Source organism: Alternaria incomplexa, assembly GCF_024043165.1.
Source record: "Alternaria incomplexa strain BMP 0042 chromosome Unknown scaffold_2, whole genome shotgun sequence".
NCBI lineage: Eukaryota > Fungi > Ascomycota > Dothideomycetes > Pleosporales > Pleosporaceae > Alternaria > Alternaria incomplexa.
Window position 1 is genome coordinate 538,662 of NW_026249851.1, and position 18,507 is coordinate 557,168.

Genomic DNA, 18,507 nt, shown 5'->3' on the forward strand with positions numbered 1-18,507 from the left:
ATCATCACCACGCTCGCCTTGGACCCGAAGAAGCTGAAGATGTTCCGCATGAGCACCAGCAGACCAAACCTCCACTACGAAGTCCGCTTTAAATCTGACGCAGAAGATCACTACGACGACTTCATCAAGTTTCTTAAATCAATCCACGCCCGGCGTGCCGCAAACCCTGAGCGCGCCTCCCAACTAGCATCCCAGAACCAGCGCTCAGACAACGTCCCAGGTATCATCTACACGCTATTCCGCAAAGACTGTGAGTCCCTCGCCGCACGCCTCCGCTCAGACGGCATAGGCGCAAAACCTTACCACGCCGGCCTCTCCGTCTCAGACCGCGCAGACGCGCTCTCAGGCTGGGTAGCCAACAAAGCCGGGTACGATGTCGTAGTCGCAACAACAGCCTTCGGCATGGGCATCGACAAAGAAAACGTCCGTTTCGTAGTGCACTGGCAGATCCCCAAATCCTTCGAAGGGTTCTACCAAGAAGCCGGTCGCGCAGGCCGAGATGGCAAAGCATCGATTTGCATCTTATACTACGGCCGCGAAGATCGCGATCGTGCTGCGCATTCACTATCGAGGGATATTGCTCGTCAGCCTAAAGCAGGAGCGGGATTACAGGCTCAGCAGCAGCAGATGACGCATCGAGCGAAGAGTTTAGAGGCACTGGTCGGTTACTGTGAGACCACGAGTAAATGTCGGCATAGGCTCATTGCTAAATATTTTGCGGATGAGGAGACGCCAGAGTGTGACTTTGCGTGTGATTGGTGTAAAGATGCGGAGGCGTTGGTGAGGAGGAAGGAGGGCGGGTTGGCAAGTGAAGAGTGGTGCAGTACACAGAGGGAGGCGGGGAGGTATGATATTGATGAGTATGATTGAGGTGATGTGTTCATGAGAAGGGGTTGAGCATTAGTAGGCGTTGGGATAAATCAACATGTTAACATCTGTAGTTCTTTGTATCTCATGGTTCATTCATCGTGACTTCGTCTACGGTCTGGCTTACTGTCGCCGACATACATCAACGCTACCATATGCATCCCTCTGTGGGTATCTACCACCTGCACCACCTCAACGCCACCCTATGCACCCTCAGAAGCATCTACATAATACGTCCTCAAAAGCCTCGACTTCTAGCCGACAATCAAAGCCGCGCTGGGCACCATACCCGCTTCCTTGAGCGTCATACCAAAGTCGCTCCGGTCGTATATCTTCTTGGGGAAGTTGGTCGTGAAAGTCGACACAGTCATGCCATCCTGCTCCAGCGCATGCGCAACCTCGAACAGCGTAGTCTCAACCGGGAAGTTCTTCATGACCCTTCCACTGGGTGTCTGCAGCGCCAGACGCGCCTCGGTGTACGCGCTCGCAGGCTTGCTGGTAGTAGGACCAGAGGACGTGGCGAGGGGCGCCTGTACGGGAGCAGGAGGAGGAGCTTGACCAGCGCGCTTCGCCTTTTCAATCTCAGCTTTACGCTTGCGCTCCTGCTTGTCGGCTTCGAGCTTGGCTAGGACGCGTTTCCTTGCGTCTTCGTCTGCCTTCTTCTCAGCGCGCTTGGCGGCGGCTTCCTTTAAGCGCTCCTTCTTTTGTAGCTCTTCGCGGAGATCTTGCGACTCCTTTGTGGCCTTCATGCGGATCTGCTCGTTCCTCTTGTGGTCTTCTTTATCTTGTTCGGACTGCGTGGCGCGCTTGGCGGCGAGCTTCTCGCGTAGTTCTTGGAGGCGCTGGGCCTTTTGTTCCTCTGTGAGGGGCGCGATCTCCTCGGTGGATTCTGAGAACTGCTCGTGGCCGGTCTTCTCGCCGTGGAACTGGGCTTGGTTGACGGAGCGGAATCTCTTGCCACACTCATCGCAGACGAGGGATTTGGCTTCCTCGCCTGGCTGGAGGGCGGGTGGCTCGTCTGAGGCGTTGGCGGCAGCGGTGGCTTGCTCTTGCTTGATCTCGTCGACGGACTTGTCCTGGTTGGTCTCGAGCCAATCGATGGCAGACTGGAGACCGCCGGTGGCTTTGACGGCAAGCTCTGCGCGTTCGCGGGGAAAGCCCATGTCGATGAGGGTATCTAGATCTCCGGCCATGGTGAATGTGGCGGTGGTGACGGTCGTGTATGTGGGAAGTTGTGGTTGATCTGGTGATGATTTCCTGGGCGTTTGGATAGCGCAGGTTGTAGTTTAGTAGCGAATTAAAGTGAGAAGTGAGTGTAGTGGAGGAGTCTAGCTTTATACGTGGGATGTGGGTGTAAGGCGGTAGCGGTGGAACCACAGAGAAGGTGGACCGTGGATGAGGCGCGTGAGATCCTTGGGATGTTGTCTTGGTACAGTGATCTTCACTATGAATATGTTTGTGGAATACGTCTGTCACTGCAGCCTATTTCAGCGAGAGGAGTGATGGTTGTCATCGCCTTGGGAGTGTCTACGTGGGTGGGCACTAGAGGCAGCTCGCGATCGAGAATCAAGAGGCGTCGCTGCACGTCATAGCAACTTGTCCTTACCATCTGCCTTCCTCTCCCTACTATCCACACCCACCCCAATCCACACCCGCTGCGATACCCACACCGTTTGCGCACCCCATCTCCAGATTACTCAGCTTCTCAATACATTATACGCGCCCGTCTCTCCTCCCCTGGTTCCCGAGGTTCGTCGCAACCCTGCCTAGGTACCCCGTAACCGCGGATCCGATTACCAACCCTGGAAGACACGACCACCACCCCATACCCGCAACCCACACGCGCCCGCCATGTCTGTCGAGCTCGACCCCGTAGAGCTTGGTTTCAAGCGTAAGCTTCGTTCGTGGCATTGAGCCGACAAACATACTGAGATGGCTAGGACCCTTCCAGCACGAGGTGTCGCAGACCCTCCGCTTGAAGAACCCGCACTCTGACCCCATTGCTTTCAAGGTAAGCGCACTACCCCGTGGACTTCTGTGAGGTCATGTGGAATTTGGACACGCAGCTGACATATAGAAGGTGAAAACGACGGCTCCCAAGCAGTACGACGCCCGCGATACCTCTCCCCACAACCACTGATGACGGGTTTAGATACTGTGTGAGGCCGAACAGCGGACGTATCGAGCCTGGGAAAGATGTCGAAGTTCAGAGTATGCATGCCCTCTATGCGCCCCACGGAAGTCTACAGCAAACTAACGCATGCGCCCAGTTCTCCTCCAAGCCATGAAGGAAGACCCACCGCCAGATGCGAAGTGCCGCGACAAGTTTCTCGTGCAATCTGTCCTCGTCACCGCTGACAAGGAGTTCACCAACGTCGGGTCTTTGGTATGTCATAATATTGGGATATTAGGATTGGATGCGTGCTAATAGGTGCTTGTAGTGGTCGCACATCGAGCAGACCGCCAAGTCTTCTATCCAAGAGAAGAAGATCAGAGTCCTCTTCCTCGCACCCGACGATGCCTCCAGCGCAACTCCTGCGAGAACCAACGGCGTTAGCCGCGATTCGATGCTTTCCTCTCCGTCACCCGAAGCTGTGACTCCTCAGCGCGGCGTATCGGACGCTTCTGGACCTGTCTCCGTTCCCTCGGAGCGCCCATCAGGAAGCAAAGACTTGGGCGAGATCAGGAACGAGACCTACAACCCCGCATCGAGTGGTAACATGGGGTCGAGCTTCAGCTCCGCTGCTGGAACTATCGCTAGCGCCATGCCATCTTCAAGCGACGTGGAGGCCCAGCTTGCCGAAGCCAAGGCCCAGATTGCGCGATTGACACAGCAGGTTAGCGAAGCCACTGGTCTCCGCCAGCGAAAGACAGGATCCGCCCAGGACTCGAAGCAAGGAGTTTCGACCTCCATGGACACACGGCAAGCCCCCGCTGGCGGCGTGTCTGTTCAGATCACCGCCCTTCTATGCCTTATCAGCTTCCTGATTGCTTACTTCCTCTTCTGAGCGTCCTCCCACAATACCTGGCCCACGACAGCCAGTGGAGCACCGTGCGCCAACCGCGACCCCGGATCTACATTGTGCAGAGACGGCGGGAGGTTGGGCGACATCTTTCAACACATGGGGACGAAGGGATAGGGTCGTAGTAGGGCGCAGGACGACCGGATGGACAGGTGCTTTTCTCTTTCATGTGGGTATCTCTTGCTTGGATGAACTGGGGCTGTTTGTTGGTTACACATACGAAGTGGCAGCTGCTAGGGAGGCATGACCACATTTGTGTGCAAGCGTCCATGTATCAACAGCTACATAATTCGGAGTTGCAAAGTTGCGAAATTGTTTAACAAAAATAATGTCTACGTATACTTGTATGGGGTTGCATCTTGACAGTGCCGCGTGGTGAATGGCCGATTACGGCGATGTTCTGAATGTGCGAATCCCCCAGGCGTTCGAGCATCTCCGCGTACGCGAAACGAAAGCGAGGTGCAAGAACAGTCAACACTCCACAAGTTTCTTCGACGTCAGACTGCATCCTTGCAGATTGTGGATACTCCCAGCTGCCAACCCCGAACTTATCTTGCCGCGGCGGTCTTCGGTCATGGAAATGACTTTAGTGGGGCAGGCCGACCTCGCTAGGATTTTGTGACTCTAAGATAGCAGCTTACCCTTCCTCTTGCGCTTGAAGCCGACTCTATCTTCCTTCATCCAATTCACCTTCGCCCAGTATGTGTGGGATATTCGCGTGTCATAAGTAAGTTTCGACCATTGCGCGCGCGCATCTACCGAATTAGCTCTACACCAGATGATTTGCGCCCATGTTGATACGCGGCTAACAACTTCTCCAAAAAGGCATCCTGATGTGCAGACCTTCAAGCCTACGGCCCTGAAGGTAAGTTCTGACTGTATCGACTCCATAGGAGCACATTCTAACAAACTGTAGATGGGAAAGGCCGTTCGGTGCGTGATTCCTCGAAACCCCTCCATTCAGCGACTACATCACGAGAACCTCTGTGCTGACTGATAGATAAGCCATCGAGGTCCAGATTGGTGTAAGCATTCTTTGTGACTCTTATGCGCCAACAATCGCAATGACTGACACTTTACAGCGGGTAACCACGTTGCGAACAACACCAGTGAGTGACTCTCAGAGCACTCAATCACACATGGTACTAAAGACAGACAGTCCTGGTTCACGAGCGCTTGAGCATTGTCGGCGTCGGTAAGAGATCACAGGCCGAATATTACTTTTGGCGGAAGCTTACACGGGTCAGAATCTGGCGCTCAGCCACTCGTCAACGATGAGGGAACCGTTTCCCTGGCCGTCAACGGCGAGATCTACAACCACCGAATCCTCCGCAAGTCCCTCAAGAACCCGTACAACTTCAAAACACACTCAGATTGCGAGGTTATCATTCCTCTGGTAATATTGGGCACACTTCTTGTATGGGATAGAGGCTGACGCATGGCAGTATCTCGAACATGACATCGATGCTCCCCGGAAACTCGACGGCATGTTCTCTTGGGTCCTTCACGACAAGGCTCAAGATCGTGTCATCGCAGCACGCGACCCGATCGGTATCACCACCTTCTACATGGGCCGATCGAGCACAGCACCAGGCGCGGTTTTCTTCGCTTCCGAGCTGAAGTGCTTACATCCCGTCTGCGACAACATCATCTCCTTCCCTCCTGGGCACGTCTACGACTCGAAGACGGATTCGCTCACGCGATACTACGACCCCAAGTGGCTGGTCGAGCCCGAGAACATCCCCACACAACCCGTAAACTACAAGGAATTGAGGGCGTCGTTTGAGCGATCAGTGCGGAAACGCATGATGGCGGAAGTTCCCTTTGGTGTACTTCTCTCTGGTGGTCTTGACTCGAGTTTGGTCGCTTCAATTGCGCAACGGGAAACCCTGCGCTTGAACGAGCTCACAAGGAAGAAGGCTGCGGCGTCTTCTGGCAACGCCAGCGAGCAACAGAACCAACTTGTTGGTATCGACGACTCCAACGAGCTTCAGACAGATCTTCTTCTGGGACAGCTCAACTCCTTCTCAATCGGTCTGCCCAACGCACCCGATGCCATCGCTGCGCAGGAGGTAGCCAACTTCCTTGGAACCAAGCACCACACTTTCACCTTCACCATCGAAGACGGCCTCAACGCACTCACAGATGTCATCTTCCACCTTGAGACCTTCGACGTAACAACTATCCGCGCCTCAACACCCATGTTCTTGCTGAGCAGAAAGATTAAGGCTATGGGAGTCAAGATGGTGCTCTCAGGAGAAGGAAGCGACGAGATCTTTGGTGGATACCTCTACTTCCACAACGCGCCCGACAAGGCCGCTTTCCACCAAGAATGTATTCGCCGTGTCAAGAACCTCCATCTTGCCGACTGCCTTCGCGCCAACAAGTCAACATCCGCATGGGGTGTCGAGGCGCGTGTTCCTTTCCTGGACAAGGACTTCCTCAACACAGCCATGAACATCGATCCCGCAGACAAGCTCATCGACCGTGAAGCCGGCCGCATCGAGAAGTACATTCTGCGCAAGGCATTCGATACCACCGACGAACCAGAGACCCAGCCCTACCTCCCTGAGAAGATCCTCTGGAGACAGAAGGAGCAGTTCTCTGACGGTGTAGGCTACGGATGGATTGACGCGCTCAAGGACACCGCTGAGCTACACGTCACCGATGAGATGATGAAGAACCCGAAACCGGAGTGGGGTAACGATATCCCAGACACCAAGGAGGCGTACTGGTACAGGTGCATGTTTGACGAACACTTCCCCAGCTACTGTGCCGACACCGTCATGCGATGGACGCCCACTTGGAGCAACCAGACGGATCCTTCTGGACGGTAAGTCTGATCTTTTGAGGCACGATCAAGACAAGGAACTAACACGATGTAGTGCCATTGGCGTTCACGAGCAGAAATACGCTCATGCTAAGTAAATGATTCTTTCGGTATGAGTAGGCAAGGCTGGTACGGTAGAAACTACGGATCTCATTCTCAGGTCTCTTATGGCGCTTATAGACTGCTTAAGGGGAGATATACCCCACGGGAAATCTGTCAAAGGGTTCGGTCTTTAGCACACTAATGCACCATGTTGCGTGAAATTGATGATCTTAGAGCACGATGCATATGTTGACGTTCCGAAGAAGTAGCTATGTCTCACGGTGTGGAACCAGTCGACGCCAAACATGTGGTTTATCATTACTTCTGTCATGCATGCAACTCTTTCTATCGAGCCATAAGTTTCAATAGAGGCTGCGCCAGCATTACTTCGGCCATCTCCAGGTATTGAGTGAGTCCTGCGACATCCTTGTTCGGGTCTATTCGAAGAGTTTCCTTGGGCATCTCATCGTAAAGATCCCGCGCGCGCTGCGTATGTTCAACGTAACCTTGAATCAAGTTAGAACAAAGTGTAACCAAGGTGCAGGTGTGTACTTACAGTCCTCTGAGTTGCCGAGGAAAAGATGGAAGCCGGCTTGGTGCCACTTGCCCACAGCTGGATCAACAAGAAGATCTCGACAGATGATGTAGGCTTCCTCGTGACTGCCAGATTTCCAGAGATCGACTGCACGCGCGTACTCGTTCCTGTACATTTGGCCGACAGGGCTGATGGGACGATCGGACTTAGATGGGGACATGGCGCTTGCGATTTGGCCGCGTGGATACTTTCTGCGATTCTTGGAGTCATAACGAACTGCGCGTCTTGCGCGTCTTGCGCGAATGAGTTGTAGACTGATCGTAAGTAGACGAAGTGTATTTCCAAGTGCTTCATAGATACGAGTCGCTTTCGAGGACCACGAACAGGGTGGGTGCGCACTCGGGCAGCTTGATGTCAAGTTTCAAGATTGATATGCCAAATCTATTCTCATAATACAACATTACCTCGCCGCCGGCGCCTAAACATACGTTTATCTTTTTTCGACTGGGTATCGTAGACCAGTAATACAAATACATACACACAAACTTTTCGAGTAGATCATACCGTCGCTCTGCGGTAGATATCAAAACGCCAGACGTAACCAACACAGATGATTTTTATAAACACAGCTGAGCGCATCACGCCTCGAGGGCAGAAGATGCCTCGCCGTTGCCGAACACGCGGAATTGGATGAAGATGGTTATGTCTTCGACCATTGTGCCGAGGGAGCCGATGAGCCAGGGGAGGTTGGTGAGTATGTACTCCTTCTCCTGCGAGTGGAAAATGATCTGTGAGATGTCAGTCGCCGTTAATTTCCAGCAAAGTGTAGATGTAACTTACCCCTGCACCATATGTAGCATTGCCCAAAAGACTCAACATGAAGAACAGCAGCGACAAGCCCTCGCAAGACTTCTCCCTCTGGTTCTTGATGATCTGAGGAATACGCGCTCCAAGATAAGCCACCGCACTTGCGTATCCCAAGATCATGGCACCAACAGGGTTATCCGTGGTGTCCTCCGTATTGTGCTGAGGCTGCGGAACCCACACACCAGTCTTCCACGCGATAGCCCAACCTGCAGCACCAACGACACAGACACCCACGATGCTCAGCGCATTCTTAACCCACTCGCTCGCGCCATCGCCCACATCCGGAATCGTGGGCAACGAACTCGCGCGCCGCCTGCGACTAGCCGCAGAATCGCGCCTGTGGCTTCCCGGCAGACCGAAGTTGCTGCTATCGCGTCTGCCCAGCAGGGGCGCCTCAACGCTGTTTGTAGACTGCACGGAGGTTTTGCGCTCGCCGCGGCGCGAGTTCTTCATGTTGTAGTAGACGCATTGCGAGATGAGGACGAGGTCGGCGAAGCAGAAGTAGATTGCGAGGGCGATGACGGTGGGGACGAGGCCGGCCCAGAGGGCGCCAGCAAGGTTCGTTATATCGCCGACGAACCAGACGACGAGGAAGGCGAGGGAGATGCCATCAGCGGAGGATGACTTGTAGTTTTCGATGAGTTGCGGGACCTGCGCGGTGTGTTAGGGTGCGATTTGGTGATGTATGCCCAGGTGATGTCGCGTGCTGCAGCTCCAGTCGCGGTTCTATGAATAGCGCAGGTGGTATCAGAGATACATGAACATTGCAGGACGACGTGTCAAGGTCCCTGTACGTCCGCGAAAGCATAGGAAATGAAGAACAACAACGTCGTCGTATCAAGTTGTTTACTCACCAACAGAAAGATCCACGAAGCCAGCGAGATTGAGCCGAAGACACCGGAAAGCGCCTCGTGAGTTGTCAGCGACACGCTGTGCGACATGACAGCTGCGAGCATGGTTGCGTTGCGCAATGCGTGATGACAACGGGGGTTGACGGGTAAGGGTGTAGCCCACACAGCGCGTGCGGCTACAGGTAATAATGATTTCTTGCTTCTGGTACTCCGTACAAGGGCATGCAAAGAAATCGCAGGGCTTGATGACGCACGTCCAAGACGGAGAGAATGCCGAAACTAGCCTGTCCAGCCGAGGGGGCCGCGAAATGGGGCCGCTGCAGAAACGAATTTAGAAGCAGCAAAAGTTGTAAAGATTGGCGGGTTGGACGAATGGGAAAGGAGGTTTTGCTAAGGTACGATGCGCGTCGAGCAATGCAGCGGGATGTCGGACTAAAAAAGCAGAGGTTGGCTAGTAGGGTGGTAAAAGACTACTAGTCTCTCGGGTCATCTGTGTGCAAATCTCCCTGGTGTTTCTGTTGAGGGACAGAATTTTTGTTCGAGCTGTCAAGCCTTTGGGGCGCATATGCAGGGCAGTGAAAGGTCCCGGGCGCTTTCTATAAAAAAAAACGTCTGTACTTCAACAACTGATGCAGCGCGTTTGGGGGCGCGTTGAAGTACCGTGATACTGTATACGATGGCCAGATACGTAACGAGGACAGACAGCCTTCGTTATCTAGGTGCACGCAACATACTATAGATACTCACTGTGCAACGTCAACTCATGGTTGATTATGCAAAACCTTCGAAGCAAGATTGAGTCAATGACTGTGACTGACCACCGTTTTGTATGGCCAGTGCTGGTGAGCCCCTGTGGATGGGTCTGGACTGCCCCGGGCGGCTGATGTGTAAAATTAGCTATCACGTGACCATGTGTCGAAGCCTTGGAAGAGTGAAGCCGGGGCTAACCTTTCTCCTCTCGATCACCTGGTCCATCAACTCGGCACCTTCACTGGCTTCCGGCTAACATTCGCTACACTATTCTCTTGTCTCTACCCGTTCACTCGTTTGATCCATCCACATAGCTCATAGGCGGCGAGATTCACCTGTATCGCCCTTAATATAACTTGGCTGTTCGTGAAACGCGCGTCAGTCAGCTCCATCGTAAAAACGCTACCAGTCCTCCTGCTACCAACAACCACCGCCCACCATGTTGCCCAAGGCCTGGCTCTCCGTTTTTGTCTTGACCGTCGCATCGTCGGCCTTTACCCTCGAGGATCTACACATGGACGGCATCAACCAGTACCTCCATCAGGGCAAGAGGCAAGACGCCGAAGGCACTGGCGGCTCATCACCATCCGCCACGCCCGCGCCATCCTCAGCAGCACCACCAGCGTCCTCCGCCGCACCACCTGCCACATCGTCGGCCGCACCTCCAGCAACATCCGCGACTCCCGAGCCAGAACCCTCAACCACCAACAACCCACCGCCGTCCAACGATCCCACATCCGACGCTCCCGCACCTTCGACTACCGCTGCCGCACCCACTTCCGATGGCGGCAACAACAACAACAACAACAACAACAATAACAACAACAACGACGCTTCAACAACCGCGGCGGGCACGAGTCGCACTGGTGGAGGTGGCGGCGCCGCTAACTCACCAACGGCCACCGAAGATGGCAGCTCTTCCGTACGAACGACCGCGATTGTCAGGACTTCCGCTCTCTTCTCCACCTCGGTGTTCGAGTATACCACGACTCTCGACACAACCCTGAGCGATGGCAGAGTAACCAAAGCGACCTCGACAGGCACCAGCACTTCCGTCTCCTCCACCGGTGAAGCCGTCGTCACCGACCCGCCCACCGCACAAGCAGGTGACAGCGACAACGGCGGTGGCATCAGTGACTCCAACAAGAAGGTCATTGGTGGTGTAGTTGGTGGCGTTGGTGGAGCCCTACTCCTCGGTGGCATCGCCCTCGTCTTCTGGCGCATGAAGAAGCGCCAAGCACGCGTCCACGAAGACGACGACGACCTCATGGCCGGCACTGGCTCAGCCCTCGGTGACAAGCCCCAGAACGGCACCGGCTCATCGCCCTTCCAGTCGAACCTGGAGCAGTACCACAACCCAGGAGGACGCCCCAACGCAGCTGCCAACTTCTAGGCGAAGCGCAGCCCGACCAAAGTACATAGGCTTATAAGGGCCCATTACGATACCAACGACTATCTGCGGAATTTGTCTGAGCTAGAAGCGATTTTGAGAGACGACAGCACGGCGGAGGATGTATATATTTGCAATCGCGGCTATAATGCACGAATGGCCTCTCTGTGAGTTTGCATTCCAGGCGCTGATTCCGCGATGTTAGATTCGTGTATACCGTCACCATCGTGGTCAGTCAGTCCCACAAGGACTGCGCACAATGTAGATTTAGACGTATACCATCACGTTGAAGAAGAGGCACCACAACAACCACTTTCGTCCGCTCACTCCCATCATCCTGTCTGTGTACGTTGCGCTTTGCATCGTTACACCTGTTTTACGTCAGTTGTAATAGAGCGTCATTGTCTTTCTTGTTTGTTTTAGCATAGTCATACCCCAATCCATAGCGCGAAATATCGAAATCAACATAGCCAAGAAGTGTTTACTCTCCGAATCTTTCTATTACATCACCATCTTCATGCTCTCCTTTTCTCCCTCACACTCGAACAAGGCCGTTCTTCTGCCCGCCTCGTCCTTCTTACGTGTGCAGCGTGCACATGTTTATGCGTTGCAAGGGGTCGAGTCAAGGATCGTGTTTCAGCACCGTCGCAAGCAACCAACGTGTCGACTTGCCCAAACAAGCTTTGTGACCGCTGGGCCCCAAACTCGTTTGGCGTGAGATAATGCATGTTCGGCGCTTCCACGCCATGTGGAGGCGTTTGGCGTTGGGGGCAATAGGTTATACTTAGATGCGGTTGGCCCCGGGTGGGTGTTTGGAACGGGGATTTGCGTCTTTTACTCTCTGGAGAGATTGCGATATTTACATTCGTTTGGTGCGATTGAGTCGATTATTTCCAAAGGCTGTGCCTGCATACGTTCGGAGGATATTGGCGATTGTGGTATTGAGGTTTTACGCACGAGGTTGATTCACGCACGGCACTTTTCGTCTTTCACGCACGGCATATATTCAGCACCGGCAACGATTCACGCCCGTCAGATCTTACTACACCGGCATCTTTCACGCCCGGCAAAATATTACCATACCGGCATCTTTCACGCCCGGCAAGAGCTTTCACGCACGACACATCTCTCCATACCGACACCTTCCACGCCCGGCAAAAACATTCCATACCGGCATCGATTCACGCCCGGCACTGTCCAACACTGACAAACGTCTCTGTCGACACGTCGTCCCTACACAGCCATGTTCCTTCCCACAGCCCTCCTAGCTCTAATCCACCTCGCCCTCCCCGCTCTATCCCACGCCTCCCCACAACCAGCCCTAGTCTCCTCAGATTGGGAGATGTCACTAGTCCCTCGCCACACCCTCTTCCTACGACAAGTATCCGATCTGCAGACCTTTGACGGCAACCTCGGCGGAACGCGTGCATCACCCATTACAAATTCAGGCGACAAAGAACGACCATTCCAGGTCGATGGGGACACATTTACCAGTTTTGATTCTGCGGCGCAGAGAAGTTGCGATAATCAGTTTCAAGGTTGCAGTAACACTGCGAATAGTAATGGAGGTGGTGGAGGTAGGGGGAAGAAGGGGAAGAAGAGGCAGGATGGGGGGTTGAGTGTTAATGACTGTGATGAGCAGAAGAGTAAGTCTTCCTTCTTTCCTTACTTTCTACAGATTGGGACGGATCGCTAACAGACTTGATAGACAAGTGCAACGATGCGCAGAAGAACGCACAGGTCAAGGACTTCAATAGTGCGGTTGCGAGTACGAACATTGGTCCTGATCCTGATTTTCCGGATTTCGATCTTATTTGTGAAGGGTAGTCGAGGGAACGAAGTATTTGGTGACTTCCAATTTCGCTTTGGACTATGGACGTGAAGAGACGTGAAGAGGCCTTGGGATGGAGATTAATGCAGTGTTAATAGCATGCGTGCAAAGAATATGATAACGATACATTAGCTAAGTACGTCTGAGATTTCATATTTTGACATGAACTATCTATTTGAACTCGAGGGTTGTGATGTCAATGACCGCATCACGTGCGTGCTTCACGCTAAGTCGGGACGTGTTTACCTTGACTTTTCGTCAACTCTCAACCCCAAAAACTTTATCCACCAACACGTCTTCGCACACCAAAGCCGGGGTTTGACAGGATGACCACAATCCATTGAGTTACCACTGCTCATCTTGCATGGTTCTGTCAACGCGCCGCGGTTCACAATGCCTCCGGCGCTTCTCTCCGCTCGTGCTAGGTCAATAGCACTTCTTTTCGTCGATCAATCTGCACCCTAGACTACTATAAAGCCGACAAGAAAGCCGATAGCTTCAATGGCACCCAAACCTCGCGCCGTGACAGCCAAGGCGCTGCAAACTCTACTTGTACACATCGGCGCACCATCATCGGGGACAAAAGCAGTACTACAGGAACGGTTCCGACGTGATATTGGAATATCTCATTTTTCCAAGAGTCAACGGACATGGCCAAGATTTGGAGCTGCAAACAAGAAGCTCCGCATTATGAGCATCGACATGGGAATCAAGAACCTGGCGTTTTGCGAGGCGGATGTGTCTTACCCATCGAAGGATAGCCTGGATGCGGACATGAAGGTTTTGAGATGGGAGAAGATCAACCTTACGGAAGCCCCAGGAGAGGAGATACAGAGCGAAAAGAAATCTCCACGAAAGGGCAAGACCACAAAGCAACGTACCGAGGGTGCTGAAGAAGTATCTGACATGTACTCTGCGGATGCTTTGTCCAAGACAGCGTATGGCTTGATCAAGAACACGATTCTAGCAGGCTCGCCAGACATCATCTTGATCGAAAAGCAAAGATGGAGATCTGGTGGTGGCAGCGCGGTGCAACAGTGGACTTTGCGGGTCAACACTCTAGAAGGCATGCTATGGGCTGTACTACAAACCATATACGCACAAAGACTGGAGAAAGGAGCGTCAGCACCTACTGCAGCAAAGCTTTACGAAGTCTTCAGTGCAGATCCCAAACGCGTAGGACAGTACTGGCTCACCCGAGCTGCCGGACGCCTCGCAGAAGGAGACGAAGAAGTCGTCAAACCAAGCGAGGGCAACGAAGACGAAGCGTCCACCCCAAGAAAGACGCTAAATCGATCCAAAGCAGAAAAGAAGGTCAAAATCGCTCTCCTCCGCTCCTGGCTCACCGCAACACCCGCGTCCACGGCATCGGTAACACAAGACACGGTACCATGCATAACCTTCAGTTTCGCGCCAGATGCAGAAAGCACCCGTCAAGCGCTCCTATCGCTCTCAATATCCAAACGACGTAAGAAAGCCAAGGATGATTCAGACGATGTGCTTCCTGCAGCAGCAGTCGCGGGCACCGCGCTCAAGAAGCTGGACGATGTCACGGATTGTTTTCTCCAGGCTGCTGCGTGGGTTAGTTGGGAGTCGAATCGCCTGCAGCTGCGGCAAGTGTGTGAGCGGAATAAGGGCGGTGATGAAGAAGTGGATGAATTGACGGATGAGGTTATGTTGGAGATGATTGAGAAGATCGAGGGGATTTGATATGAACTTTCCCGCTGGTAGCTCTAGCCGTGGACGTATAATAGATGAGATAAATACAACAAGATACCTAACATTCGCACGAGCTAAGCTGCTAATAAGCTGTTAGCATGGGCACGCCTCGTTGAGGTACCACAGCTTCGTGCGACCGCATATAGAGCAGTACCCTTTGAGAAGTAGGCACAAAATCTCGACATAACTCATCCAAACAACGACATCGGTGTCTTCGTTATTCACCCCAGTCTGGTGTTGCTCAGCCCACCACACCCCGTGTCAAACAAAGAAACGAACCATGTCTGCGCACCCCCACTTCGCGCCCGTGACGTGGCACCCTTCGCGTTTTCACATGCAAACCTCCATCAGACATTCCCTCATGCAGCAAACATCCTTCCCCTCCATCACATCTATGAAAATTATACGGTATATTTACGTGCGGCTTTGGAAAATTGCCAGAAGTCTCTATTTCCGCTTGACGGTCTCGGTGGCGCAATGGTAGCGCGTTGGACTTCTACTAACTGTATCCATGGTTAATCCAAAGGCTGCGGGTTCGAGCCCCGCCCGAGATGCTTTTTGCTTCTCTTTTGCCGCCATTCACTCATCTGTATCGCGCTTGTTAAGATAGTGTTGTGCGGAGGACGCGGAGCGGCGCGCATGAAGTTTGTCAGACATTTTTTTAGGCTTGGTGGGGGAGGGGCCGAACATCAAAACCACGCTGCCACTCTTTACGTCGATTTGATTATAGGTAATTTGTTGCGTATTCATTTGACCGGGAATAGTCTACTGCTAGGATACTTTATGCGCCGTGACACCAATAGCGCCGTAGATGCTCACTTTTGCCTGTTTATACAAACGTGACTCAATCAGTCAGCTCCGCACTCCGGGTAACCTCCTCCTTCATCTCCCTGCCTTTCGCAGCTAGAAGGTTGAGCGCACTGCCAGCCATCACAAATCCACATTGATCGTGCGAGAGTGTGTGCTTGGTCTTGACGACCTTCTCGCTACCGTCCTTCTTCTTGAGGACAAGCTCGACTTCGCCCTTGCCGCCGCTCTTCAGCACGTCCAGCAGTCCCCGTGTAGCGACCTGGTCGCATGCTTCGAAGGCGTCGTAATCGGCTTCGTTGGCGAAGGTGAGTGGGACGATACCCTGTTTCTTGAGGTTGGTCTCGTGGATACGGGCGAATGACTTGGCTAGGATGATGCGGCCACCGAGGTATCGGGGTTGCAGGGCGGCGTGTTCACGGGCAGAGCCCTCGCCGTAGTTGTGCTCTGCTACGACTAGCCACTCGATGCCCTGGTCGCGCCACCTCTTTGCTAGTTCTGGGATACCGGACGTCTTACCGTCGAAGTCGTAGGCAACGTTGACTTCATCGGTTTGTGCGTTGACTGCACCGATGAGTGTGTTCTCAGAGATGTTGGGGAGATGGCCCTTGTACTTGAGCCATGGACCGGCAGCCGAGATGGTGTCTGTTGTGCATTGTCCCTTGACCTTGTAGAGTACTCGCAGGCCTGTAAACTCCGAGCCAGGGAATGCTGGGAAAGGATCAAGGAGTGCCAGTCGGGTGGATGTAGGCGAGACAATGACATCCACGCTGGCGTCGGGGACACCTGGCGTAGGCATGAAGTCTGGGTTACCGTCTGCGAAACCAGCGGTGGGGAGATCAGAGCCCTTTGGCGGCGCAAACTTGAAAGGCTTGCCGTCAGGTGTCGGGATGCTGTCGGTCATTGGGTTGAAGGTGGTAGAGCCAGAGTATGACATGGCGGTGATGAGTTCGGGAGAAGCGAGGAAGTTCATGGTAGCTCGGTTACCATCGTTGCGGCCGGGGAAGTTGCGGTTGTAGGACGTGAGGATAGCGTTGGATTCACCCTTCTTTACGTCGTCGGTACGCTTCCATTGCCCAATGCAGGGACGTCGAGGTTGTCAGTACTTGGAATCAATCAGGATAATTTGAAAACTCACCCGCAAGCGTTTGCCAGTACAGTGCCACCAGCAGCAGTAAACGTTTGAAGAGTTTCATCCCGTTCTAACGTTGCTCGGATCTGTTCACTTCCTGGGGTAATGAAGAAGTCCGCCTTGGGCTTGAGACCCGCTGCTAGTGCCTGCTTCACAATCTCTTCTGACCGAGTCATGTCCTGGTATGAGCTGTTTGTGCAGCTACCAATTAGGCCCGCACCGAATGTTTGTGGCCATCCCTTCTCTTCAACTACAGACTTAAACTTGGATAGAGGTGTTGACAGGTCAGGGGTGAATGGTCCGTTGATGTGAGGCTCCAGTTCCGAAAGGTTGATCTCGATGACTTTATCATAGGCGGCTTCTGGGTCAGGTCGAAGTAGGTTTTGCTGCATTGGTGAACCGGCGATCTTGGCAGCGGCTTCAGCGATCGGTCCGCGATGTGTGGCTTGGAGGTAGGGGATGTGCGCAGGAGAGAAGGGGAAGAGCGAGGTAGTTGCGCCGACTTCAGCGCCCATGTTGCTATATCGTATTAGTACTTGTCCACGAGTTGAACTATGTAAGGGTCTCACCAGATTGTCGCCATGCCTGTGCAGCTTAGAGATTGCACACCAGGGCCAAAGTACTCAATGATGAAGCCAGTGCCACCCTGCACATGCGTTAGCCAGGACTACTTCGCCATGTTCAAATTGACATACCCGGACGGTCAGCTCGCCAGCCAATTTCAGGATCACATCCTTTGGCGAGGCCCATCCGCTGAGTTCTCCGGTGAGCTTCACGCCCAGAATCTTGGGTGCCTTCAGCTCCCACGGCGCATCCACGAGAGCGTCTACCGCGTCCGCACCACCCACACCAATTGTAATCGATCCCAGACCTCCAGCATTCGGTGAGTGACTGTCCGTGCCCAGGATCATGAGCCCAGGAGCACTGTAGTTTTCCAGGACAGACTGATGGATGATGCCAGCGCCGGGTGGCCAGAACTCAATTCCGTACTTCTTCGCCGCCGACTCGAGGAAATCGAAAACCTCCTTGTTACCCGCTATCGATTGTGGAAGGTCAGTGTCGGCGCCTTTTTCTCCCTAGAGGATCTAATCAGCGAAACGCTCAGAGTAGGACCTGAACGGCGTCAAGGGTAGTCCCTACCACTATCATATGATCACCTTATGTATGTAGTCAGCACATGCCTCGATCGCAGTTCGTCCATGACCGTCACTTACAGTGAATACTAGCAGGCACAGCCGTACTCGGCAACCCACAGCTCATAAACTGCAGCAGCGCCATCTGCGCACTCGCATCCTGCATCGCCACGCGATCCGGCTTCAACTTGAGATTCGCCTGACCCCGAATATCCCTTCCTCCATTCGTATTGCTCAACAGCGACTCCTCAGGGCTCTCAAGATGCGAATACAGTATCTTCTCTGCCAAAGTCAATTGGCGAGAGGAACCGAGTACGCGCCGGACTTCTTCGAGCCGCGAGAGCAGTTTGGCATACGGTGGGGTGCGCGAGCCGAGGTCGACGTTGCGCGCGGAGGGCGGCGAGTGCGATGTGGCGAGGCATCTGAGCGGTTGGCGGAGGGAGGAGAGATGGGGCTGTAGAGGGAATGTCAGCGATTTTGAGTCACTTGGAGGTGTAGTAGAGAAGCGCGATGACGATGACTATTGCGGAAGTCGCATGAGGTTTGGAGAGATGGTGAACGGCCAATGGTATGTGTAGACTCACCCTGCAGTTGGCTGCTTGACCAGCACGAAGTATTTGCGACCGCATCTTTTCGTAGGTTGTCCGTGGCGGCGACGCGGTGCGAGCACGTCAAAAATGGTGCCTTCAGAATATACCGAGCCGACTGCGGAGATGCACGCGAGTCATAG

The 18,507-nt window shown here is 53.6% G+C and overlaps 9 protein-coding genes and 1 non-coding gene across 10 annotated transcripts; 6 read left to right on the forward strand and 4 right to left on the reverse strand.

The window, feature by feature from the left end:
- Window positions 1–1,121: 1,121 nt before the first annotated feature.
- J4E90_001668 (uncharacterized protein) lies at window positions 1,122–2,060 on the reverse strand (the record flags this gene model as incomplete). Its single annotated transcript, XM_051431254.1, has 1 exon — window positions 1,122–2,060. One exon carries the CDS (start codon window positions 2,058–2,060, stop codon window positions 1,122–1,124), a length of 939 nt encoding a protein of 312 aa, XP_051294388.1.
- Window positions 2,061–2,718: 658 nt separating this feature from the next.
- J4E90_001669 (uncharacterized protein) lies at window positions 2,719–3,875 on the forward strand (the record flags this gene model as incomplete). The annotated part of the gene is made up of 6 exons (XM_051431255.1): window positions 2,719–2,758; window positions 2,808–2,878; window positions 2,948–2,970; window positions 3,020–3,078; window positions 3,138–3,253; window positions 3,309–3,875. 6 exons carry the CDS (start codon window positions 2,719–2,721, stop codon window positions 3,873–3,875), a joined length of 876 nt encoding a protein of 291 aa, XP_051294389.1.
- Window positions 3,876–4,591: 716 nt separating this feature from the next.
- Window positions 4,592–6,818, forward strand: ASN2 (Asparagine synthetase; the record flags this gene model as incomplete). Its single annotated transcript, XM_051431256.1, has 9 exons — window positions 4,592–4,617; window positions 4,716–4,755; window positions 4,807–4,823; window positions 4,896–4,915; window positions 4,973–4,999; window positions 5,050–5,085; window positions 5,138–5,286; window positions 5,336–6,723; window positions 6,776–6,818. 9 exons carry the CDS (start codon window positions 4,592–4,594, stop codon window positions 6,816–6,818), a joined length of 1,746 nt encoding a protein of 581 aa, XP_051294390.1.
- A 289-nt stretch (window positions 6,819–7,107) lies between these two features.
- Window positions 7,108–7,517, reverse strand: J4E90_001671 (uncharacterized protein; the record flags this gene model as incomplete). Its single annotated transcript, XM_051431257.1, has 2 exons — window positions 7,108–7,268; window positions 7,319–7,517. 2 exons carry the CDS (start codon window positions 7,515–7,517, stop codon window positions 7,108–7,110), a joined length of 360 nt encoding a protein of 119 aa, XP_051294391.1.
- Window positions 7,518–7,935: 418 nt separating this feature from the next.
- J4E90_001672 (uncharacterized protein) lies at window positions 7,936–9,120 on the reverse strand (the record flags this gene model as incomplete). The annotated part of the gene is made up of 3 exons (XM_051431258.1): window positions 7,936–8,085; window positions 8,138–8,815; window positions 9,019–9,120. 3 exons carry the CDS (start codon window positions 9,118–9,120, stop codon window positions 7,936–7,938), a joined length of 930 nt encoding a protein of 309 aa, XP_051294392.1.
- A 1,084-nt stretch (window positions 9,121–10,204) lies between these two features.
- On the forward strand, window positions 10,205–11,158 carry J4E90_001673 (uncharacterized protein; the record flags this gene model as incomplete). Its single annotated transcript, XM_051431259.1, has 1 exon — window positions 10,205–11,158. One exon carries the CDS (start codon window positions 10,205–10,207, stop codon window positions 11,156–11,158), a length of 954 nt encoding a protein of 317 aa, XP_051294393.1.
- A 1,240-nt stretch (window positions 11,159–12,398) lies between these two features.
- Window positions 12,399–12,982, forward strand: J4E90_001674 (uncharacterized protein; the record flags this gene model as incomplete). Its single annotated transcript, XM_051431260.1, has 2 exons — window positions 12,399–12,801; window positions 12,864–12,982. The coding sequence occupies 2 exons, from the start codon at window positions 12,399–12,401 to the stop codon at window positions 12,980–12,982; spliced, it is 522 nt and encodes a 173-aa protein (XP_051294394.1).
- A 694-nt stretch (window positions 12,983–13,676) lies between these two features.
- Window positions 13,677–14,696, forward strand: J4E90_001675 (uncharacterized protein; the record flags this gene model as incomplete). Its single annotated transcript, XM_051431261.1, has 1 exon — window positions 13,677–14,696. One exon carries the CDS (start codon window positions 13,677–13,679, stop codon window positions 14,694–14,696), a length of 1,020 nt encoding a protein of 339 aa, XP_051294395.1.
- A 472-nt stretch (window positions 14,697–15,168) lies between these two features.
- Window positions 15,169–15,259, forward strand: J4E90_001676. The gene has a single exon. It is a non-coding gene; the product is annotated as a tRNA-Arg (tRNA).
- A 290-nt stretch (window positions 15,260–15,549) lies between these two features.
- On the reverse strand, window positions 15,550–18,406 carry J4E90_001677 (uncharacterized protein; the record flags this gene model as incomplete). Its single annotated transcript, XM_051431262.1, has 6 exons — window positions 15,550–16,560; window positions 16,671–17,163; window positions 17,214–17,290; window positions 17,340–17,680; window positions 17,859–18,231; window positions 18,362–18,406. 6 exons carry the CDS (start codon window positions 18,404–18,406, stop codon window positions 15,550–15,552), a joined length of 2,340 nt encoding a protein of 779 aa, XP_051294396.1.
- Window positions 18,407–18,507: the final 101 nt, after the last annotated feature.